Source organism: Oncorhynchus mykiss, chromosome 27 (assembly GCF_013265735.2).
Source record: "Oncorhynchus mykiss isolate Arlee chromosome 27, USDA_OmykA_1.1, whole genome shotgun sequence".
Lineage (NCBI taxonomy): Eukaryota > Metazoa > Chordata > Actinopteri > Salmoniformes > Salmonidae > Oncorhynchus > Oncorhynchus mykiss.
The window spans coordinates 4,266,297-4,291,365 of NC_048591.1; the positions used below are offsets into that span (position 1 = coordinate 4,266,297).

Below are 25,069 nucleotides of genomic sequence, written 5' to 3' on the forward strand. Positions count from 1 at the left end.
CAGTGCAGACTTTCCCAAACTTGGTCCCGGAGTCCCCCCTGGTTGCATGTTTTGGTTTTTTCCCTAATAATACACAGCGGATTCAGATAATCAAAGCTTGATGACGAGTTGGTTATTTGAATCAGCTGTCTAGTGCTGGGGGGGGGGGGGGGGGGGGGGCAAGGACTATGGGGTGGCTTGTTGACCACATTATACATAACATTATACAAAACTGCACACAATTGTTAGTGAGAGTAATGAAGCAAGGTATTGATCCATGGTTAAAGAAAGGCAGTGTATTGCACAACATTGAGGTTGCCCTAACCCATCTGGACAAGAGGAATACCTATGTGAGAATGCTGTTCATCGACTACAGCTCAGTATTTAACGCCATAGTACCCTCCAAACTCGTCATCAAGCTCGAGACCCTGGGTCTCGACCCCGCCCTGTGCATCTGGGTACTGGACTTCCTGACGGGCCGCCCCCAGGTGGTGAGGGTAGGTTACAACATCTCCACCCCGCTGATTCTCAACACTGGGGCCCCACAAGGGTGCGTTCTGAGCCCTCTCCTGTACTCCCTGTCCACCCACGACTGCGTGGCCATGCACGCCTCCAACTCAATCATCAAGTTTGCGGACGACACTACAGTGGTAGGCTTGATTACCAACAACGACGAGACGGCCTACAGGGAGGAGGTGAGGGCCCTCGGAGTGTGGTGTCAGGAAAATAACCCCACACTCAACGTCAACAAAAACAAAGGAGATGATTGTGGACTTCAGGAAACAGCAGAGGGAGCACCCCCCTATCCACATCGACAGGACAGTTTTAAGTTCCTCGGCATACACATCACAAACTGAATTGGTCCACCCACACAGACAGCGTTGTGAAGAAGGCGCAGCAGCGCCTCTTCAACCTCAGGAGGCTGAAGAAATTCAGCTTGTCACCAAAAGCACTCACAAATGATACAGATGCACAATCGAGAGCATCCTGTCGGGCTGTATCACCGCCTGGAACAGAGGGTAGTGAGGTCTGCACAACGCATCACCAGGGGCAAACTACCTGCCCTCCAGGACACCTACACCACCCGATGTCACAGGAAGGCCATAAAGATCATCAAGGACAACAACCACCCGAGCCACTGCCTGTTCACCCCGCTATCATCCAGAAGGCGAGGTCAGTACAGGTGCATCAAAGCAGGGACCGAGAGACTAAAAAACAACTTCTCTCTCAAGGTCATCAGACTGTTAAACAGCCACCACTAACATTGAGTGGCTGCTGCCAACATACTGACTCAACTCCAGACACTTTAATAATGGAAATTGATGTAAAAATGTATCACTAGCAACTTTAAACAATGCCACTTAATATAATGTTTACATACTCTACATTACTCATCTCATATGTATATACTGTACTCTATATCATCTACTGCATCTTGCCATCTTTATGTAATACATGTATCACTAGCCACTTTAAATTATCACTTTATGTTTATATACCCTACATTACTCATCTCATATGTATATACTGTACTCTATACCATCTACTGCATCTTACCTATGCCGTTCTGTACCATCACTCATTCATATATCTTTATGTACATATTCTTTATCCCCTTACACTTGTGTGTATAAGGTAGTAGTTGTGGAATTGTTAGGTTAGATTACTCTTTGGTTATTACTGCATTGTCGGAACTAGAAGCACAAGCATTTCGCTACACTCGCACTAACATCTGCTAACTATGTGTATGTGACAAATACATTTTGATTTGATTTTGATGAGATCATGTGAATCTCATGGCATTAAAACACATGAATGAATCAGCTTCACAGTTAGGCTAACGTTGCCTAAATGTAAAACTGGGTGACACACAATTTTGCTAATCATAGACAGTTTTGATTATCAAGTTACATAATAGTTGGTAAATTACTTGTCTATAACTTTCTTCATGTAAGGTTCAGAATCTTTGCAAAAAAAAGAGACTTGTTTGCAACATAGTAAACTAGGTAGGTGTGAAATGGTCTAAACATGCCAATGTCAAATGTGAACCGAATGAGACAACTACAGAATAAATGTGCAAATATAACTTTAGACAACTAGCTAATTTACAACTGCAATGCAGGGGGCAAGTAACTATTAGCTTGTTAGTTAAAAAACAAGGTTAGTGCCCTTTGCAAGATAATCGCACGCTTAGCTCACTGTTAACTAGCACGCTAGCCAGCCAGCTAGCTAATTCTCAGCACTCACCTCGGTCTTGGTAATGCGATGTCTAGCCAGCTTCACAACTGCGAAATTACCCTTTCCTAGAGTACGTTCGATATCGTAGAAGCCCACTCGGACAGGACCCCGGACCATCGGTTTTTGGTGATTGTCAGCCATGACCATGCTTTATTAAATGTGGTTTGGGGGTGAGGACCTAGGGACTCGCGACTTGAGCCTACAGATGTTGAAGGGAAAACAAACCGCCCGCTAAAATGTTGTCTATTCAAAATAGACAAAGTCCATTTCTTGGTCGCCCGGCCAGTTTGAACGTTAACGACCCTTCAGACCAACGAGACGACAGAATACATTTTACGGCTGTCACGCCACGTTCTCCAATACAATAGAGCTATACTGTTTCAGCTAGCTACCTATATTAGCTAAAGTACATGAGTTGAGTTGCAGGAGGCATCATATTCTCTCGTTGACGTACATTGACGTCAGAGCTATGGGGGTATTTGTACAGGGGGCGGGCCTCTGAAGCGGTTCCACGCTTCAGTGCCAATTCGTTTCCAAGCCAACCGGACCCACCTCTTACGTCAACCGGTTACATTGCTATTCTGATATCTGTTTGCTCGCCGCCCTGAGTGGAGGGTTGACTTTGAAGTTTGACCTGCAGGTGCACAGAAAAAGCTTTTGTTACTCTGAGTCAAAGTGCAGGGATTGGACTGGTGAATTATTTATGTACATTTATACTAGCACATTAATCCATGCATGCATGTTGTTTTGATGTGTGAAGGTGTGTGTGCAGCTGGTCTCTGACTATGTAATGTGTACATGCTTATGCACAAAGCAAATGATGCATGCAAGTGATGCAACCACGAATACATTTTATTATAACTTTTGTTTGGTTGCAATTGCCCTTTACGGCTGTGGTAAAATAATCATACATTTTGAGAAGAGAGTGTGAGAAACCTGCCAGGTTTCCCCAGCTACGGACAAAACGGCAACATTAATTTGGATTATGCTGGATGGTGTGTGTTCTGCAATTCAGGTTTGTACACTGAACAAAAATATATACAAAACATGTTAAGTGTTTCATAAGCTGAAATAAAAGATCCCAGAATTGTTATATATGCACAAAGTGTATTTTTTCACAAATTTTGTGCACAAATTTGTTTACATCCCTGTTAGTGAGTATTTCTCCTTCGCCAAGATAATCCAACCACCTGACAGGAGTGGCATATCAAGAAGATGATTAAACAGCATGATCATTCATCGGGTGCACCTTGTCCTGGGGACAATAAAAAAACACTCTAAAATGTGCAGTTTTGTCACACAATACAATGCCACAGATGTCTCAAGTTTTGAGGGAGCGTGCAATTGGCATGCTGACTCCAGGAATGTCCACCAGAGCTGTTGCCAGAAAACTGAATCTTAGTTTCTCTACCATAAGCCGCCTCCATCATTGTTTTAGAAAATGTGGCAGTACTTCCAACGGGCCTCACAACCGCAGACCATGTGTAACCATGCCAGCCCAGGACCTCCACATCATGCTTCTGCACCTGTGGGATCGTCTGAGACCAGCCACTTGGACAGCTGATGAAACTAAGGAGCATTTCTGTCTGTAATAAAGCCCTTTTGTGGGGAAAAAAACTCATTCTAATTGGCTAGGCCTGGCTCCCCAGTGGATGGGCCTATACCTTCCCAGGCCCAGCCATGGCTGCACCCCTGCCCAGTCATGTGAAATCCATAGATTAGAGCCTAATGAATTTATTTCAATTGACTGATTTCTTTATACTGTATGAACTGTAACTCAGTAAAATTGTTGAAATTGAAGTTGTTGCATATTGTGTTTATATTTTTGTTCAGTATAGTTTTGTTCAGTATACATTTTAGATACATGTTATTAAGCCAAATCAATTGGTTTGAGAATAATACAATAATATGACAGAATATTAGCACATTGTTATCCTTTTTTTAACATACCCTTTGCACATCTAGCGATCAACATAGAATTTGAGTGAAACTGCTGGAGTTCGAGACCAATGGAAAGACAGTTGAAATATGACATGAAACAGCACCATCTGCCGGTCAAACAAACAATATGGAAGCCATAAGTAAGTACTGTTTGCAATAGTACTGTAAAGTAAGCTATATCTTACCAAAGGTTTTACGGCTTATAAATGGTCTATTTTTCTTTCTTCTTGTACACAAAAACACAATAAAAGGCACATTGTTATAAAAAAAATTAAAACAAAACATTTATTTGTAGCCAGAGCGGTGCGCGATATTTGAAATATCACCCATATAGGCCTACAGGTCCAGCAAGTACATGTTTTGTTAATTAACCTATCGTGACAGCCTTACATGGAAAACTGTTGAGCGCAGCACCCCAAAAGCATCTGCTGTCACTGCTAGATTTCCTGTATGTGCGAGTTCCAGATGTGCTTTTGGTATTTCCTGTCCGACATCCTCCAAGAACACTCAGCTTTAGCTCGTTAAGACTACTTTTTCACAACACTCTAGTCAGGCCCACTTGAATCTACCATGTACGCAAAACATGTATTTTCTTGATTTTTCTCACAACATTGTGATAAATACAAGATTATAAGACGAAGACACAGGAATAGGCAAATAAACAAATGCTACACTCTGTTATTCAACCAGGACTTTGGTGTAGCCATGAAAAGGCACATTATGACTTTATCCAGCCAGCTCAAACTAGTGTCATAGCAGTGGAGGCTTTGTTAAACATCACTGGGAGGATCATCTCTCGCAGACAGCCATTGCTCAGAGGTGTCGTGGGGTCAGACTTCTGTTATCCGAATTTCCGAAGATATTGTCCTGTTCCCTGACATCAACTTCCACACAGGAAACCTCAAATAGGGGTGACACCATAGGCCTCTTTGTACGGTTAGTGGGCGTACCCTAAAGCGAACATTATATAATACCACACAGGATCTGTCCATCCTGTCTCGCATCACATGATGCCATACAACCCACCAGCAGGAGATATGAAAGTTGAATGGAGACAAAAAGAGTCAGATGCCCAGATGGCCCAGTGGACATGTGGTAAAGAGAGAGGCACTGCATGGCTGCAACATTACTCATAGATCTCATTCTCCACCCATCCAGTCTCGTTGAGATAGTGCCGACCCTGGTTTTGGCAGGCCTCGTAGATATCGTTGGTCACAAAGCCACTCTCTGTCACTGTCTCCGTGTTTGAAACATTCTCGTAATCATCACACTGGGAATCAAAAGAGGAGGCACAGAAGGACATCTTCTTGATTGATTCAGGTGCCATGCTCTCCAGTTCGGCTGGTTGAAGCTTGGTGATGTCCTGGTAGGCATAGGGTCCTTGGATGTTGCAGGCCGCAGTGGACATTGTACCCCATTGCTCTTGCTTAGGGTAGCTGTCTGTTGGAGACTTTCTCCTGCATAAAGAGTTACACTATCAGTTACAGAGGCATGTAGCGAGCCACAAACACCTCCATCATTGCTTATTTCAAGTATGGCATTTAAACCAACCTCAAAACAAAACATCTCTTAGGCTCTGTGACGTCTGATGTTGATTGTGTTTCACAAGCCCTCTTGCAAGCTCCCTCTGTTTTGCCCCTCTTACCTGTGTCATTTTTTACCTATAGATTCTTTTTGACATACTTTTAAATAATGTTTGGTGACCTTGACAGGTGCCTAACATACAAAATGTATTATTACCAGTTATTATTCAATGAAGCGAACAAGCATTACCTTTTGGCAGCCCGTTTATAGCAGAAGACTCCTGTAGCCACAAGCAGCAGCAGTAGAATAGGGATAGTAGCAAATAGAATGTAGGAGACATGCAGGACATTATCTGAAAGAGATACTTGAAGGGAGAAAAAAAAAACACCAGAGGTAAGACAATGGCATTATAGCCTGGGCCCAGATCTGTTTGCGCTATCGTGTCAACTCCTCGTCAGTCATTGTCAATGAAAAGGAGCTGACATGATAGCGCAAACACACAGATCTGGGACCAGGCTAATGACATTAAGTTGGCACCTCACTATGAATCATTTTGGAAAATAAAAGAGGAGAACATTTATTGTATTTGGGACACAATTAAGCAATAAGGCATGAAGGGGTGTATACCACGGCTAAGGGATGTTCTTACCCACAACGCAATGCGGAGTGCCTGGACACAGCCCTTAGCCGTGGTATATTTGCCATATATCACAAACCCCAGAGGTGCCTTATTGCTATTATGAACTGGTTACCAACGTAATTAGAGCCGTAAAAATAAATGTTTTGTCATACCCGTGGTATACGGTCTGTTATCAGCATTCAGGGCTCCAACCACCCAGTTTATAATGTACAATATTTCATAACCAAGGATCAAACTCGATAGACACGAAGAGTGCAGATTTTTCACCTGATGATTCAGACAGTCCTAGTTTTGTCTTCTCATCACTCACTGTAGCTGATGGGAGGATTGGTATTAAAGATATAATTGGGGCAACTGGAAAATAGATCATGAGCAAAACGTGTAAATAGACAGACACTGTAAATTGGATTGATATACAAAAACGTCATATTGCTCAAATAAATGTGCAGACCAAAATAAGCACCATTTTGTCTTCAACAGAAAAGAAAGATTGAGCATGTGTGATTCAGCAATGTGTAAACTAGTACAGGATGACTAATATGCAAATAAACTCTCTAGGAATAAACTCAATCAGAGCAACAGTTTCAAGCAACTTCACTGGTAATCTGTAACTGTACTATAGCCTACTGTATTTGTCATGCATAGCCTCTATTATCTGGTAAGAGGATTGATTCAATGACACTGATGAGGTTTTTATGTTCTATTATATTCTCTTCTATTGTATTATATTGTGATTCATAAATCTTTACCACTAGATGTCATCCTTTACATAGACACTTCGGAGATTGAGAATTGCGATGTCATTACAATGTTCAAGCTGTTGATCTCAGTATCAACAAATCACTCATCTCAAGGATTCACATATTTGACCTTAAAAAAATTGAAATGTTAGTTGCAGGGGTGGGTTTACCTGTGTATAATGAATTCCACACCACAGTAAACACTGGTAACTTTTCTGTAAGAGAGAGAAAGAGAATCGTCAGCTGCAAAAGTATATGGACTATATTGACTGTGAATTATTTTTTCTATGGTTCCTTGTTGATAAACTGGTATTCAATCAAAATCATACCATACAATATTATCTCCTTCAGCGGAGATAAACTACAGGATTGAGATAGGATAAATGTAATGTAACATTGCCAAATTCATTAGTGCACACTGTTGCAATCCGTAACAAAAAAACGTGTCAACAAAAGAGATTCTAATTGGACAAATTCAGTTAGTCCCTCCCTGTTTAGGCCCCTTTCTTTCCATTTGCTGTCTGTTGAATACAACCCTTTTAATCTGTTCATGTCTAAATATGAACACTATCAAGGACACCGGGGCCATGTTTTGCAGGGCACAATGTTGTGGATCGTTCAGATAGAAAAACACGATGTGAAACAAACATAACTCTCTGACATGTAGAATAACAAATCATGTCAACTCTATTCATAACATGTCTATCTGCAATGTTCCACAACGTTTGTCTACTCAGAACGTGTCCAGGGTACAGTTCACCTTCGGAGTACTTGCAGACAAAATTGTTCCTGGTGTTGCAGTTGTCATCGTTCCACTGGAACATTAAGCGCCCCCCCTCGTCAGGGGGGGCAGAAGGCTGGTGGTACAGCACCACACACATCTCGTTGCCACACGATGGCTCGTCCCAATGCCAGTTTCTGCAACAAGCGTGTTTTCCATAGGTCAACAACTTTATCAGAGATCCTTCGATAGTCAACAGCATGCCTCTGAAAATGGACTCTCATCCTACTCATCCTACTGTTGGGGAGTAGTGAACTATGTACTTCAACTAGTAATTGAACTACATTTTGCAGTAGCTTGGTGGTAGTTGAACTAAATTCAAATCAAGGTAGTGTTTTCAGTAGTTAATAACTTTTGCCATGTAGTGGTGTAGCTAACTACTGGAACTACACACTACTCTTTTTGCAATCCTTTTTTCGGCCTCAGACCTGCCTAATTCTCACTTGAAGCATTTTATTTTGTGATTAATAGGGTAAATAACATCTGTTAACATCTGACAACGGTGATTTGTTCTGGCAACTTGTCGTCTTGTGACATTTCAGATTTAGATATAATATTTTTTCATTAAGTAGTTTGGATGAAGTGAACTACTTTTTCAAAGTAACTTTAGTTAAGTCAACTATATTTTTTAAGGGTACCTTTAGTGTAGCTTAACTTCTTTCAGTGTGAAGTAATTGGTAGCTGGGTAAACTATATTTCAGAGTAGCTTTCCCAACACTGCCAATACCACAACATTCATGATAATACAAATTGTACCGATAAAATAGCAATGACTCTCAAAGCATGTAGACACCAACATATGTTAATCCCTGATGCTCTTTGATGACTCTCAGATTACTGTGAGTCATGTGAGGTATCTCTATGGCCCTGTATTTTCCTGTGGTGTGCATGCCAACAGCTGCAGGGATCTCCTAGACTTGAAACCAAAGGAAAACACAAAAGAACACCTGAATCTGGCCTTGCTGCCATCCAGCCAGTAGTACTGCGAAGGGCATCCTATGGTAGTCACCCAGTGGCGTGGGCTTCTGTGCAGCCCGATCCAGAAGTCCCCATCAGTGGCCTGCAACTGTTGGATGAACCTCTCGACCAGACGCTGCTCATTGTCAGTCTCGATACTGAGGAGCTCTGCCCCATCCGTCCTGCAGGCCTGCCTGGCATTATCGAAGGTCACCCTCCGCCGTGGGTCCTGGAAGTAGTTGATCCTGTAGCAGGGTCGCTCTGTGCCACGTCGACAGATCCTCTGGCCTACAGTGCATCGCATTGGAAAATAAGCAATTGCAAATCAAGAAAGCAAATCAAATTGCAAATTCAATTGGAAAATTGAAAATCTAAACTTGGGTAATAAATAACGTCAAATCAGAATGGTCATTCAGTAGAATACCATTGCAAGTTGTTATGTAAACTGTGAGGACATAAGGCACATGTATTAGCATACATGGATTACATGATAATAGGCCTATGTGCAAGATCTCTTGATTTTATGTAGACCTTATTGCCATATTTTCTTTATTATTAGGGCCTTTACTAATAATGTTGCAAACCACAGTGAATAAGCTGTAAAGTAATATGGCCCACCTTGATATTTGCACCACCTTTATGCTATTACATACCACATTGGTCTTCTAAATCTGTAGCCTACTTCTGAGCATAATGGCCCATCTCAAAACGAATCATAGGTTACCAACACACAAACCAAAACAAAAAGCCTGCTCTGGGCAATGTCTAGGCCTATTGAAGAGAAATATTGCAGTGACTGTTTTTGCCATCTAGCTTACAAAAGCACTCGATTTTGGGTGACATTTGAAGTTTCTATTTAAACATTTTAACGTTCCAAAATCTTTCTTCTTTCGTTGGGTACTACATAATACGATTTTCTTTCGCACAATCAAAAGAGCGCAATATTGCAATGCATTAGATAACGTTTGGTTAATCATACAGTTAGTTACCTTTTGACAACGGGCTTTGACAGGTTTGACATTGTTTCCCTGTCAACACTCACCATTGTGTTCAAATTGGGTGAATCCTAAGTGGCAGAAAACGGCGAGAACAGTCCCGAGCAGTTTAACAAAATCCATTTCTTCATCTTCACTAAACTTTCGTGTAAATTCGAGAAAATCCGTAACCGCCCGTCAAAGCCTGGGAGAGGGGCGAAACATCGCATATGGTCCAATCAGAATTAGGTCGAAGTATTTTTGCAGGATCCGGTAAAGCGTTTTTTAAACCCCTCTCACTGCGAAAGGCTCATTATTTTGAGTAAATCCATCGAAGATAAAAGGAGGAAAGGAGGAATGCTTGTCATACCTTGCTATGTTTTTTTTGCACTCATAGGCATAATGAAATTAGGCTACTCCATGCTGCACCCACACAATAATCTAATCAAAGTCACATTTATTTGATAAGAATGGAAGAGAGACTGAAAAGATGTCTTTGAGTGATATGCTATACTGATCACGATAAATGTACATGTTTAGAAAACGTCTATTTCATACACGCACACGCACGCACACACACTACTTTCATTGAATATCAAACATTCATATACAAATGTTCCTGCTATTATAGCCTAGATCTACTGTGTGCTGGGGGAAAGATTTGACAACCAGGGCAGGAAATAAGAAATAAAACAGTTAAGAGAAAAATTGTGAATTAATTATGTAAAGGAGGAGAAGATTGTGTTCTTTCACTTGAGGAAATTAGGACATTCTAGGGCCGGGTGGTGCGTGTTAATTTTGCCAGTAATGAGTCTACAACATGGAAAACTTTGGTGAGACTGTGTTCCAGGCAGCAAACTCCAGACAATACAAGACAGTTTTTTTTTGTGAGGTTGTTTTGTGATTACCGACTGCAAGATGGCACTGACAGAGATGTTTGCCTCGCTTTGAGTCCTTTGAAAACTATGTATATATATCTTTTTTTAAAGTATTATTTCTTACATTGTTAGCCCAGAAAACAATGTCAATTTTCCTACATTATGACCTGAAATACGACTTTCCTGAAGCGGATCCTTTGTTCGGACCCCAACCCGGGACAGTGGATCTAATCCCAGAAGCCAAGCCAAAACAACATCGCCGCAGACGGAGCATGGCTCCGTAGGCGTGCACACTGCCCATCGCTTCCGAGTATACTACTCGCCAATGTCCAGTCTCTTGACAACAAGGGTAGACGAAATTAGAGCAAGGGTTGCCTTCCAGAGAGACATCAGAGATTGTAACATTCTCTGTTTCACAGAAACATGGCTCTCTCGGGATATGTTGTCGGAGTCGATTCAGCCACCGGGCTTCTTCAAGCATCGTGCATACAGAGATAAACACCTCTGTGGGACGAAGAAGGGCGGGGGTGTATACCAATAACATTTGATTTGATTTGATATGATAACCAGATAGCAATGACCCTGAAATCTGTATCAACATAACTTACACATTGTCAGTCAGTAAAAAAGCCTGTTTTATGCCAGAGCAGACCTGAGATAGGATTGAGGGTTGATGCTAATCTGGAAGTCTCAGAAAACCAACATCAGTCACTTCAGACTCCATAATAACACAGTTGGTTATATGCTGTGGCCTAGGCTACATGGGAAGGGGTTGGCTAACTTGGAAACAAACAGCAAAGGGTTGCCAGGTATGTTAAACCTGGAAACCTTAATCACCCCTATAGTGAACAGTTTTCAGTTTGTGTTTTGACTGTAACTATCAGAAATGGAAAAGTCCAGGGCCTGTGTTCATAAAGCGTCCTAGACACAGGAGGTTGATCACACCTTAATTGGGGGGGGGGGGGGGGGGGGGGGGGGGGGGGAATGGGTGGAATGGTATCAAACACATGGTTTCTATGCCTCCACCGGTCTTAGAGTAGGAGTGCTGATCTAGGATTGGATTGCTTGTGAGGAGAGTTGATCGCAGTGAGTTCATGGGCTCAGAGGAGTGTGCAAAGCATTGGCCCCTGACAGGAAGCCAGAAGGGAGGAAAGGGAAGAGCTGTTTTTTCAACACCATATTTCCTTTCCCTGTCCTTTCTCATTTGTTTTTCAGGCAGTTCCACTAATTTCCCCTTTCTCTCTATAAAAATTATGCATAGGTCTATTGAAGAATACGAAGAAGAAAGTAGAGGCATAAAATAGAGTAATCAATAACAGTATAATACACATTCCATGCAGCAAATATAACTCTCATCTCTCATCTAATAATATTAGTTACATATAGCCTAATGTAGTCAGAACATATTTTTTGCAATATTGTCAATGACAGATTATGCCCAAGCAGAATCAGGAAAGAACAAATACAATCTTCTATGAATGAAGACGTAGCATATGTTTTCTCATATACCATAAACAGTATTGTCCGTGTCCTGGAATTTTTATTTCATTTTTGTTTAACCTTTATTTAACTAGTCAAGTCAGTTAAGAACAAATTCTTATTTACAATGACGGCCTACCCCGGCCAAACCTAATCCGGACAGTGCTGGGCCCATTGCGTGCCGACCTATGGGTCTACCAATCACGGCCGGTTGTGATACAGCCTGGAATCGAACCAGGGTATGTAGTGACGCCTCTAGCACTGAGATGCAGTGCCTTCGACTGCTGTGCCAATGGAAAAACCTATTATCTCCAAAAAGTCAACTTATGTTTTTATTAAAAAAAATTAAATGCAGTCCTCCCGAGTGGTGCAGCAGTCTAAGGCACTGCATCGCAGTGCTAGATGTGTCACTACAGACCCAAGTTCGATCTCGGGCTGTGCTGCAGCCGGCCGTGACCGGGAGAGCCATGAGGCGGCGCACAATTGACCCAGCATCGTCCTGGTTATGGGAGGAGGGTTTGGCTGGCTAGGATGTCGTTGTCCAATCACGATCTAGCGACTCCTTGTCGCGGGCCGGGCGCATGCATGCTAACTTAGCTAGCTGTACGGTGTTTCCGCCGACACATTGGTGTGGCAGGCTTCCGGGTTAAGAAGCAGTGCGGCTTGGCGGGGTCGTGTTTAGGAGGACGCATGACTCTCGACCTTCGCCTCTCCCAAGTCTGTATGGGAGCGATGGGACAAGACTGTAATAAATATATAAATGCATTTATTTTCAGATACATTTCCATGTAGACTAGTCATGGACATTCACAATATTTTTTTATGACTTTTGTTGGTTCTAGAGTCATGTGCCTTTATCAATAAACGGAGGGGAATGTATGCCAAATATTTACATCTAAATAGAAAATACTATCCTATTTGGCCCAGCACACACAGAAGTCAGCCACAAGTCAGCCACAAGACCGAGACTCATCGCCTCTCTTCGTGCTGTCTCAATAAGTCATCAGCAGATGGTAAACCCTGCAACACATGCTTTCTGGGAGCAAAGGAAGAGCTCAGACAAGCCAGGATGTGTTCCACAACACATTCATTTTATGTGAGGCACTTTTGTGCTGTCTGGCTGGCTCTGGGCCAGAGGTTCACTACTCGTCTTCCTGGAATGTAACGCTCTATCATGTCTCTTTATTAGTGACACGAGTCTTGGCCCCATGAGAAGGTCGTCATCTGAGCGAGGCCAGGGTAGTGTTACTCAAGTCAAGCAAAGGCATGCACTGTCTCTATGCGAGGGGGTCCACCTCTGGTGTAACTCAGGAATGGAACAGGCCTTTTTTTAACTTCAAGGCATCAGTTGATTTCTTTGACAGGGAAACAATGAATGTTATATAATGTTAAATATGGTCTTACTGGAGCTGATACAAGTCTGTGATTTGGGACTGCATTCTGGTCATTTTTAATAATCATGTTTGATTTTGCAGGTATTTCCAAATAATAAGAGGAACAGTTGTGTCAAGTTGGCTGGATGTCCTTTGGGTGGTGGATCATTCTTGACACACAAGGGAAACTGTTGAGTGTGAATACCCTAGCAGCGTTGCGGTTCTTGTCACACTCAAACCGATGCGCCTGGCAGCTACTGACATACCTCGTTCAAAAGCACTTACATATTTTGTTTTGCCCATTCACCCTCTGAATGGCACACATACACAATCCATGTCTCAATTGTCTCAAGGCTTAAAAAAACTTATTTAAACCTGTCTCCTCCCCTTCATCTACACTGACTGAAGTGGATTTAACAAGTGACATCAATAAGGGGTCATAGCTTTCACCTCGATTCACCTGGTCAGTCTATGTAATGGAAAGAGCAGGTGTTCCGAATGTTTTGTATACTTTGGTTCACGAGCACTGATAACAACCCAAACTTGGCCAGCAGATGACAGCAAGAGACTACTACTCTTACGACAATCTTTTTTTTAAACTCATCACCGTGTCTTGGCCATCATTGCATTGTCTTATTCAAGCAATGACAGTGACCAATAATCAAGCTATTTCTACTTTCACACTAGTTCTACTCCAACATCTCCAACACAAAAGAGTCTTCTCAAGGACACACCATGTACCATAACACTTAGATAATGGCCCTTGTATGGCCATTGAGCCCCACAGTGGAGGTGTCATAATACCCATAAAACCTAGCGGTCAAACATGGTTTGGGAAATGGTTCCAACAGTTTTAGACACACTTAAAATAAGGGCTATGTTTCGTGTAGGCTCACCCTGGCGTGACGTTTTGATAACCATGTAAATCTCTCCCGGACCAGGTGACTTTTATCAATATATTCGTCTCTATTTACTCTCAGATTATTTCAAAAAAATCAGATTAGCATCAAAGTATACATCGTGCAAAACTACAAATCCCTGCAAGCTCCTGCTCCTCATATCTTCTCGATGCCTTTGCTAATATGTATTGTGTCAATGTCAAACTTGCACAAGACAGTTCACAGAATTCTGTCAATTTAAAGAAATCTATCCTCTTTATTCATTTCTACATTTAGCTAACATTAGATAGTTATAATCCAGAGATTCCTACCCTTGCCTCGAGTCAGCAGTCTCGTCCAGATCACCATGGTATTTGTAGTTCTTTATGATAGCCACATAATTAGCATTTCAATTTTGGAAGGGTAAATACAGTTGAATGTATTGATAAAAGTCAAGAGATATTTGCATGGTTGTCAAAAGTTCACACCAGGTGAGCCTACAAAAAACACAGCCATTATTTTAAGTGTTTCTAAAATCCCCTATGGGAGAAATTAATGGTGGAAATACGATTGGAACCATTTCCACGTTTGACCTCTAGGTTGTATGGGTATTATGACTCATACTATGGTACTCTATAATAAGTCCACCTTGCGAGCTGGCATGATGAGAAAGGAGAGATAAACTAGTTGCGTGACGCAGGGGTAGTCAACTCTGATAGACAGGTACTATAATGAATTCTTGATCTCTCCACTATACCCTTTGTGAGAGTTCAGTTATCAGCCGGAGGAAGACGACACGACAGCACCCTCCTCAGGGGATAGGTACTCAGTGTAAAGCCAATTAGTACACAACTGGGCCCACTGATTGGCTTGGTGTCTCCCTCTATATAGGTGTAACAGGAGAGGAGCTCGGGTGGATTGGGAGCAGACACAGGGACCTGTGAGGACGTCGGACTTTCCTACCGCAGAGAAAGCGGCTTCATCTAACGCATCTTGGCTCTATGTTAAACAAGGCAGGTTATAGATAGCGGGAAGAAATAGTCTGGGTAGCCAATTGATTAGATGTTCAGGAGTCTTATTGCTTGGGGGTAGAAGCTATTTAGGAGCCTACCGTACTTGGCAGTACGGTACCGCTTGCTGTGCGGTAACAGAGAGAACAGTCTATGACTAGGCTGGCTGGAGTCTTTGGAGTCTTTGACAATATTTAGGGCCTCCTCTGACACCGCCAGATATAGAGGTCCTGGATGGCAGGAAGCTTGGCCCCGGCGATGTACTGGGCCATACGCACTACCCTCTGTTTTGCCTTGTGGTCGGAGGCCGAGCAGTTGCCATACCAGGCAGTGATGCAACCCGTCAGGATGCTCTCGATGGTGCAGCTGTAAAACCTTTTGAGGATCTGAGTACCCATGCCAAATCTTTAAGTCTCCCGAGGGGGAATAGGTTTTGTCGTGCCCTCTTCACAACCTCCCTATCCAGTTGCAGCTGACTCTCTCATGCATGTTTCAGTGTTACTTGCCTTGAAGCGAGCATAAAGTTATTTAGCTCGTCTGGTAGGCTCGTGTCACTGGGCAGCTCTCGGCTGTGCTTCCTTGCCACGTCCGACAAGCGTCTGAGCCGGTGTCGTAAGATTCAATCATAGTCCTGTATTGATGCTTTGCCTGTTAGATGGTTTCGTTGGAGGGCATAGCGGGATTTCTTAGAAGCTTCCGGGTTAGAGTCCTCCTCCTTGAAAGCGTCAGCTCTACCATTTAGCTCAGTGCGAATGTTGCCTGTAATCCATGGCTTCTGGTTGGAGTATGTACGTACAGTCACTGTGCATACGACATCCTCGATGCACTTATTGATAAAGCCATTGACTGATGTGGTGTACTCCTCAATGCCATCGGAAGAATCCCGGAACATATCCTAGTCTGTGCTAGCAAAGCAGTCCTATGGTTTAGCATTTGTTTCATCTGACCACTTTTTTATACCGAGCTTGTAAGCAGGAATCAGGAGGATAGAATTATGGTCAGATTTGTCAAATGGAGGGCGAGAGAGCTTTTCACACTGTTTCAGCATTGGATTCTACCTTGTACAGGAACTATTTTGTCGGGCGAAAGAACCCGTTTAGTGACAATACGAAAGCTAAGGAACCACAACCACTGCCTCCGGTCTGTTAATTTCATGCCTCACACCTGTTTTTAGGGGTTTTTGGACTAGCTGATCTGTCACACCTTCTAAAGTCTACAGTATCATTCCCTTACCTATTCCCAGCATATTTTCTTTCCCTACTCAAATCAGCACCTTAAACAACCCTAATTGCCCTTGGTTATTGCTGTGACTGAGATCAAATTTCCGCCACCTTTGTTGAGCGCTGAGAATGGAGATTGTAAAGAAGCACAATGGTGATTACTGTGTTGGAGTATGTTGTCACTACAGTATAATCCTGGCTGACATGTCTTGGTGGTTTTTTACACTGGTCATGTCTGGCGGGGACTTTTTCTAGCTCGTTTTCAGTGGTGAAGGTTACAGCTGCAATGTTTAACTTTGTGAAATGTTAGGTTTCCTATATTGATGATTGGATGGACGAATACCTGTATTAGAAACACTGAATAGAGAAAGATTCCACGTTTAACAGCTACACTGAACAAAAATAGAAATGCAACATGCAGCAATTTCAAAGACTTTACTGTTACTGAGTTACTGATCATATAAGGAAACCAGTCCATAGAAATACATTCATTAGGCCCTAATCTATGGATTTGCATGACTGGACAGGGGGGCAGCCATGGGTGGGCCTGGGAGGGCATAGGTCTACACACTTGGTAGCCAGGGCTCAGCCAATCAGAATTAGTTGTTTTTGCCACAAAAGGGCTTTAGTACAGACAGAAAAGTCAGCCCCCCCCCCCCCCCCCCCCCCCTCAGACCATCCCGCAGGTGAATTCTCTAAAATTATGTTGGAGGCGACTTATGGTAGAAATATTAACATTCAATTCTCTAGCAACAGCTCTGGTGGACATTCCTGCAGTCAGCATGCCAATTGTATGCTCCCTCAAACATCTGTAGCATTGTGTTGTGTGACGAAACTGCACATTTTAGAGTGTCCTTTTATTGTCCCCAGCAAAAGGTGCACCTGTGTAATGAACAGGCTGTTCAATCAGCTTCTTGATATGCCACACCTGTCAGGTGGATGGATTATATTGCATTTGTGCATATGGAACATTTCTGGGATCTTTTATTTCAGCTCATGGCACATGGATGTTGCGTTTGTTGAGATGTTGGGTTTATGTTTTTGTTCAACATGTTATTAACCCATTCATTTTACATTTGAGTTAATTGTTCTGAATTCCTTTGTCATATCTGTGTTCCCTCTCTCAAACCACAAATGATATAGCAAAATACACATGCTAATTCATTTCTTTCTTCGCATCATATAACATGTAAGGCAAGCAACATGCATTTTATTACTATGGTATTTCCACATGTCCAATATTGTTCTTTCATTCATTTCCAGAATCAATCAACCTTGATTATCCATTGATTTGAAACAATTAGTAAACAGCTTAGCTTGAAACTACAAGGGTCCAGAGTTTTGCATAATCTGGAATTGTCCCATTGAATGACCCCAGCAGCCATTAGGATGATTGGAATCTGATAATATGATTAGACCACATGAAAATACAACCCGTGCTGAACACTAAACAATTGTCATTGGAGAAATCTTGGGCAGAGGCAAAAAAGTGAAGGGACTGTCACCAAGTGATGCATCCGTATAGTGTAACAAATCTCTTCTCTCGCCAAGGGGCTTTTGGCAGAAACATATTTGGATTCTATATTTCCCCCTGAACAATAGGCCTTCACAGTAGCAGTTGTAGCCTATAGCAAAGGCTACTTTCAAAGTAGCTCTTGGTACAAAAAAGAATAGAGGGATGACATGCGAGTGAAATTAACAATGCCAATTTTTTGGTTCTGTGTGTTTCTTACCTTGTGGCTTCCGTTATCACATTTCCAGCATTCACAGTGTTTCATTCTCAAGACATGAATCCACTCTTCTACATAGGACATCCCAAGGGCCGCTTTGTCTCTCGTATAGACTTAACTTCTCACTTTTAGATGGAAGTTTGATAAGAAATGCAAAAGGAACCCCAGGGATTGTATGGCATTTTGATGAATAGGTTTTGTGTGGTGATTAATGTTTATAAAATTTGAACCGACCCGCCCCCTGTTCCAAACAAGGTTATGTAATGAAATGCCAATGCATGCCCAACCCGTGAAGCTCTAAGGGACTGTTTCTTAGACAGAGGTTAAGGCTGGTCCTGGGCTAAAAACCATGATCGAAGGAGAATTTCGTATTCTCTGGATCATGTCATTGGCTCAGAATTCATAGTATTGCATATTCTACACAATATCTCAACCTATCAAATAAAAAATACAGTTATAGTACCAGTCATTGATAAAGCCTACTCATTCAAGGGTTTTTCTTATTTCTTTTTTGACTATTTTCTACATAGTTTATGTTTTCACAAATATTCTACAATGAAATAACACACATGGAATAAGTAAGCATTTCACGGTAAGGTCTAGACTTGTTGTATTCAGGACATGTGACTAATACAGTTGAATTTGAGTTGAATCATGTAGTAGCCAAAAAAGTGTTAAACAAATCAAAATATATTTTATATTTGAGATTCTTTAAAGTAGCCACCCTTTGCCTTGATGGCAGGTTTGCAAACACTTGGCATTCTCTCAACCAGCTTCATGAGCTGGAATGCATTTCAATTAACAGGTATGCCTTGTTAAAAGTTAATTAATGCATTAGAGCCAATCAGTTGTGTTATGACAAGGTAGAGGTGGTATACAGAAGATAGCCTTATTTGGTAAAAGACCAAGTCCATATTATGGCAAGAACAGCTCATATAAGCAAAGAGAAACGAGTCCATCATTACTTTGAGATATGAAGGTCAGTCAATCCGGACAGTTTCAAGAACTTCGCAAAAACCATCAAGCTCTATGATGAAACTGGTTCTCACGAGGACCGCCACAGGAAAGAAAGACCCAGACTTACCTCTGCTTCAGAGGATAAGTTCATTAGAGTGACCAGCCTCAGAAATTGCAGCCCAAGTATTTCAAGAGTTCAAGTAACAGAAACAACATCAGCTGTTCAGAGGAGACTGTGTGAATCAGGCCTTCATGGTTGAATTTCTTCAAAGAAACCACTACCAAAGGACACCAATAAGAAGAAGAGATATGCTTGGGCCAAGAAATACGAGCAATGGATATTAGACTGGTGCAAATCTGTCCTTTGGTCTGATGAGTCCACAATCACCCGACCTCAACCCAATTGAGATGGTTTGGGATGAGTTGGACAGCATAAGTGGGAACTCCTACATATGTTGAAGCCGGTTGAGAGAATGCCAAGAGTGTGCAAAGCTGTTATCAAGGCAAAGGATGGCTACTTTGAAAAATATAAAATATATTTTGATTTAACACTTTTTTGGGGTTACTACATGATTCCATATGTGTTATTTCATAGTTTTGATGTATTCACTATTATTATTATTATACAATGTAGAAAATAGTAAAAATAAAGAAAAAGCCTTGAATGAGTAGGTGTCCAAACTTTTGACTGGTACTGTATATTAAAACGTTATATATAGTTATTACTAATTGTTTCCACAATTAGCAAATCACCGAAGAATATTGCATTCAAGTGGGTTTATTAAAGTGTAAAAAAAATCATGTTGTTGAATGGAATGAATCTAATATGATAAAACAGATATGAATACAGTGTACAATATGTCCCTGAAAAGCAACAACGCTCAATCGTTCTTAAAATATCCCCTATTTGTCTCCAAGAAATATGAAATATCCTGTGCAGGTTAACCTTTGAGATCGATGTCAAACCCCATTGACACAGTCCTCTCAGTGGTTGTTTGATGGCTTTTACTTAAAAAAAAAAAACAACCTTGGTGTGTGTGTGTTTGTTGATGGGATGGATGCGTGTTTCACTCCCATGTGATATTAGATGTCAGGGAGGTCTAACACCTGCAGTATATGAGACACACCCCACCACCACCTGCTCACACAAACACCTGCTCAGGAACCTCACAGGTAGGATGGGATAACTTGAGACTCAGCTCTCCTTGCTTTAGTTTTCAAAAGTCAAACCAAACTGATTTGGAGTAGGGAATCATTTTTTGGGGGAAGTTGATCATTTTAGACATGTAACAGATTTTCTTTGGTGGCACATTTGACATGTTTACTTCCTATGTGGGATAACAAACCTCAAAACCACCTCTGCTTTATCAACTTCTCTGCACTCTGGCCATGGATGCCGACTGTGGTTCTTTCTGTTCTGTGAATGTCCTCTGAGTGTGTCTCTCATCCTCTCTCTCCACAGTAGTTAAGATGCTCTCCCTGTGCTGTGTCTCCGCTGTGATGGCTATTTTCCTCCAGCCTGCCTTCTCCATTACCTACAACTGTTCTGCTCTGTACAAGAGGGTCCCAGGTAAGTCCTGAGGGTTGAACCTCGTGGCTATTCAGGGGTGGAATTCTCCATGTGAAAATCTCAGGGGGAACATTTTGAGCTGAACAATAATTGAGACACGGTGATCAGACAGTGGTGAGCTCACTGATTGATTCCCCCCAGTAACTTGCCTGGCCGGGCTGAGGAGACAGTGGATTGCGCAGTCAAGTGGAACAGAGTCAATAGGCACTTTAACGTCATAGATTTCACCAGTGGTAACTTGTGGAATAGACACTGGCTGGAATGCACTTTTAACCAATCAGCATTCAGGATTAGACCCACCCGTTGAATGAACAGTGGTAAGACCCCTGAGTGATTCCCCCAGCAGCTACTGTAGTCTAGTAATGATTCTGTATATGTTTTAACCTCCACTTCCTCTCCTCTGTGGCCCCTCAGACAACAACGACTTGACGGTGGACTGCGGGGCCAGTATGATCAATCTGAAGGTGAACCTGTGTACGGCTCAGTGGGCAGGCTTCGACCCCGCCGGTCTGGCTCTGAATGGAGAGCACAACAAGAGCCAGTGCCAGGGCTTGATTGACACCAGCGTGGATCCGCCTGTCATACGCTACCAGCTGCCTGTCAATCACAGCCAGGCGAACCCCTGTCGACAGTCACTGCAGGTGAGAGGGTTACTTGACGTTCACTGTGACAGAGTGCCTTGGGTAAGGTGTACATTTGAGGAAATCTGCACATTAAAGTTAATGCACAATGAGAGAGTGACTTAGTTACAGTGTAAATTAGGACATCATTAGGATTTGTTTTTTTTTACTGTATGTAATGTGAACTGTGTCCAAGACTATCCCTCTGGTGGTTATTTGGGAAATAGCTCATGGAAATAGGAACATTGTGTTTAGCCTACTGTGAACTGTTCAGTTGTGTAAAAATGATACTACCTTAACTTATTATAGAATCGAATGTAAAACAAACCTAATATTGATGGGCTGTGTTTGTGTACTAGCTAACTGTCTAATAACAACGTGTTGATCCTCTATCAATCCAATCATCCACGATCTTACACTGATCCGTCATTGTGTGGATCCTACATAACTGATCTATCATTCATTGGGTCTTACATCAACAACTGACTAGATTACCCCTTTCCCTTTCAGTCATCAATTCCTTAAATCCGTCATTGTGTTGATTGAGCCTAGATCTTGGACGAGGCCCCGGATGCCTCTGGTCCTTTCAACTTTTTCTCCAGCATCCAGTCGGTCATCGTCACAGGTTACCTTAACACCCCCAAGTCCTCTGTGGGGATCATCAGTTACGCCACGGACCTCTACTATCACTTCTCCTGCCGCTACCCGCTGGAGTACCTTCTCAACAACACACAGATTGTAGCGTGAGTCTCGGTCCTCTAACTGGTTATCAGTAAAAATTTACTTTATTGATCCCCAGAGGGTGAATTGGGTTATATAGCTAGTGAGGTAGCTACGTAGATGTAGATAGATGGGGGGGGGTTTGGTTACAAATGAATTCTGGTATCTTCGTCAGGTCAACTGACACTTTTTCCTTCTTCTCTAACACTAGCTCTCTCCCACTCTCTCTATCTTAGGTCGTCAGTCTCAGTGGCCACCAGTGACAACAATGGCACGTTCATCAACACCTTGAGTATGAGTGTTTTTAACGTGAGTGCAGGATTCAATTCCTTATGTATAAAAAAAAACATCCATGAATGGTCAGGGCTGTCTGAGAAGTATATAATATCTCAAGTACACTGTACCTGCCCATAGAATGTTATTATTAATGTAGCTATATCTTAGCGACATTATGAAGTGTTCATTTACTCTTATTTCACTCTACTATTAGTCTTTTGATTTGGATATTTACAGAATACATCTCACCTGTGATCTTCCTCACAACTCCTTCTCTTCTCTACTGTTTGTTGTGTAGGACACTGATTATGGTTACCCATTGGTGGTTCCACCGACAGGACTTGAATTGCGTTCCAAGGTTTATGTGGAGGTGAAGGCCACCAACCTCACTGGGAAGTAAGTCAACATTTTGTCTCTTAACTTATCTACTGGGTCAAATATCTACTGGGTCATTTCATGTACAGTATTTTGTATTGTAGTTTTCCATATCCATTATATTCATATTTATTTTGTATATTCTATATTTTCATTATTGTGAATGGTGTACACACTTTTTCTAAAAAATTGACATGACTCTCTCCCTCCCTCCCTCCCTCCCTCCCTCCCTCCCTCCCTCCCTCCCTCCAACAGTTTTAATCTTTTACTTGACCACTGCTTTGCAACCCCATCAGCGTACAACATGTCAAACAATGAGAAGCACGACTTCTTCACAGGGTTTGACAAAAACCATCCTCTCATCAATTTCAAATATAGATATATATGAATGATAAATTGCAGCCCAGAATATTGATCATAATAAGTATGTGCAAAATGACAAAGGGTTTTCTTATAATCCTTATTCACAGATGCACTGTTGATTCACGCTCATCAGTCACACAGAATGGTATTTCCAAGAATTCCCGATTCTCCTTTGAGGCATTTCGCTTCGTGACACACAACAACCTGGAAAAGTCCAGTATCTTCCTGCACTGCATCCTTCGACTGTGTGAGCCCAGCAAGTGTCAGAAACTGGTTGATGTAAGTGGAGTTCACATACCTACACCATTCTTAAAGTCTCAGGTTCTTTACAATTAGCACCATCGATAAAACAGTGTTGACCGTGACCCATCACAGTAACCATGTCAAGAGATCGGATCTCTTGGTATAGTGGCTAACTTGTTGGGTTGACAGTCACCGGACCCGGGTTCCAAGTTCCGGTTGGCGCTATCCCCTGAATTTGCTGCAATGCCATAAATGGTTCATATAAGCATAAGAACTTGTCTTTGTTACAGGCTTGCAATAGCAGGAGAAAGAGATCACTGGAGCCTTTTGGATCCGAGTCAGCGGAATCAGCCACTGTTTCTGTGGGACCACTCTATACTAGCAGAGATGGTGAGACCTGGAGTCATCCATTAAGGATTTTGTTCAACATTATGTCTGAGATTCTGATATTCAGTAATAATGATCACAGGTAGCACGTCATTCATTGGAGTTTATAGAGATAATTGCTATTAGTACCACTGCTACTCAAATTCCATTTCAATTAATAATATGTTTTCCCTCCCTGTTGTTTATCCTACAGAGGAAAGACCTGCTGCGTTGGCATATAGTGAGTCAAATGTTTTTGCTAAATTAAAGTGTCAAATAATGAATATGTCTAGGTGGGAGGATAAACGTGTCATTTAAAGCACGCCCAAAACTATGCTCTACTTTTCCTCTGTGTGATCCAGGCAGCGGAGGGGTACAGTCAAGAGGTGACAGGGATAACATCACAGGGCTGGTGGTAGGGATCCTCTTTGGCACTGCAGCCATAGCCCTGCTTGTCCTTGGCAGCTGGTTTGTCCTCAAGAAGTTCTACTGGGCAGGCGGTCTGTCCCACTCCTTTGACTGAAAGGTGTCTTGGCCAATGACCATCTACCAACCAACCTGTCCACCTCCGAGCTGCCCAATCTGCTTTGCCTAATAGGGTGTGTTTTAGATTTCTCGTGATGTCATTAATTTTGTAGCCTAAAACTACTAGAAGACCTTGAGTGTGTCCTAAGAAAATAAGTGGACACTAGTGTCTAATTCTCATTTTGTTCATCGATAAAGTTAATCAATATCAATTACCTGTTACGAAGGAAAATGTGTAAACGCCTGAACCATCACAATACTTCACCTTTTGTACTAATATATAAGAATTTCTGAAAGTATGTTAAACGCTTGAGCAATAGTGTAGTAGATGAGGCAACATAAATAGTTCTTTGAATTTTAATCATTATTCTGGAATGTGGGAACTGATATATTAACTATGGCATTTATCTGATTACTATTAATAGCGTTGCCTACGACTCCATAGATATACGCACGGAGTCTTCCACAATGCTATAATATATATAATATATGATATGGGTTTTGGGGATTTTGTTTTGATATATACTGAACTCAATACAGTTGACTTGTAACCGAAGTGGGTGGTGTTTCGCAACCCAGTTTCCGTGTCAATCATGCTCCAATTTCAGACCTCCTACTACTCCTCTGTACATTATTGGAAAAAAATACTAAATAAAGTTTAACATGAATTCAATGTTGTGTAATGGTGTCTGTTTTTTTATGAGAATACAAT

The 25,069-nt window shown here is 41.9% G+C and overlaps 3 protein-coding genes across 3 annotated transcripts in view; 1 reads left to right on the forward strand and 2 right to left on the reverse strand.

Annotated features, from left to right (window-relative positions):
• The window catches only part of sik2b (salt-inducible kinase 2b), a 68,038-nt gene extending 65,355 nt beyond the window's left edge, over positions 1–2,683 (reverse strand). The window contains exon 1 of the mRNA XM_036964956.1: positions 2,227–2,683. Within this exon, the coding sequence (XP_036820851.1) occupies positions 2,227–2,364 (138 nt within the window). The 5' untranslated portion in view covers positions 2,365–2,683. The remainder of the gene's footprint in view (positions 1–2,226) is intronic.
• On the forward strand, positions 1,108–25,030 carry LOC110507362 (zona pellucida-like domain-containing protein 1). Its single transcript, XM_036964957.1, has 11 exons — positions 1,108–1,152; positions 20,762–20,869; positions 21,284–21,510; positions 22,042–22,232; positions 22,446–22,518; positions 22,784–22,881; positions 23,116–23,199; positions 23,331–23,502; positions 23,757–23,856; positions 24,047–24,073; positions 24,195–25,030. Exons 2-11 carry the CDS (start codon positions 20,770–20,772, stop codon positions 24,353–24,355), a joined length of 1,233 nt encoding a protein of 410 aa, XP_036820852.1. The 5' UTR covers positions 1,108–1,152; positions 20,762–20,769; the 3' UTR covers positions 24,356–25,030.
• On the reverse strand, positions 4,166–10,136 carry laynb (layilin b). The gene is made up of 7 exons (XM_021587312.2): positions 9,843–10,136; positions 8,791–9,088; positions 7,823–7,980; positions 7,233–7,277; positions 6,590–6,676; positions 5,932–6,046; positions 4,166–5,615 (listed from the first exon to the last, which is right to left on the reverse strand). The coding sequence occupies exons 1-7, from the start codon at positions 9,916–9,918 to the stop codon at positions 5,285–5,287; spliced, it is 1,110 nt and encodes a 369-aa protein (XP_021442987.2). The 5' UTR covers positions 9,919–10,136; the 3' UTR covers positions 4,166–5,284.
• Positions 25,031–25,069: the final 39 nt, after the last annotated feature.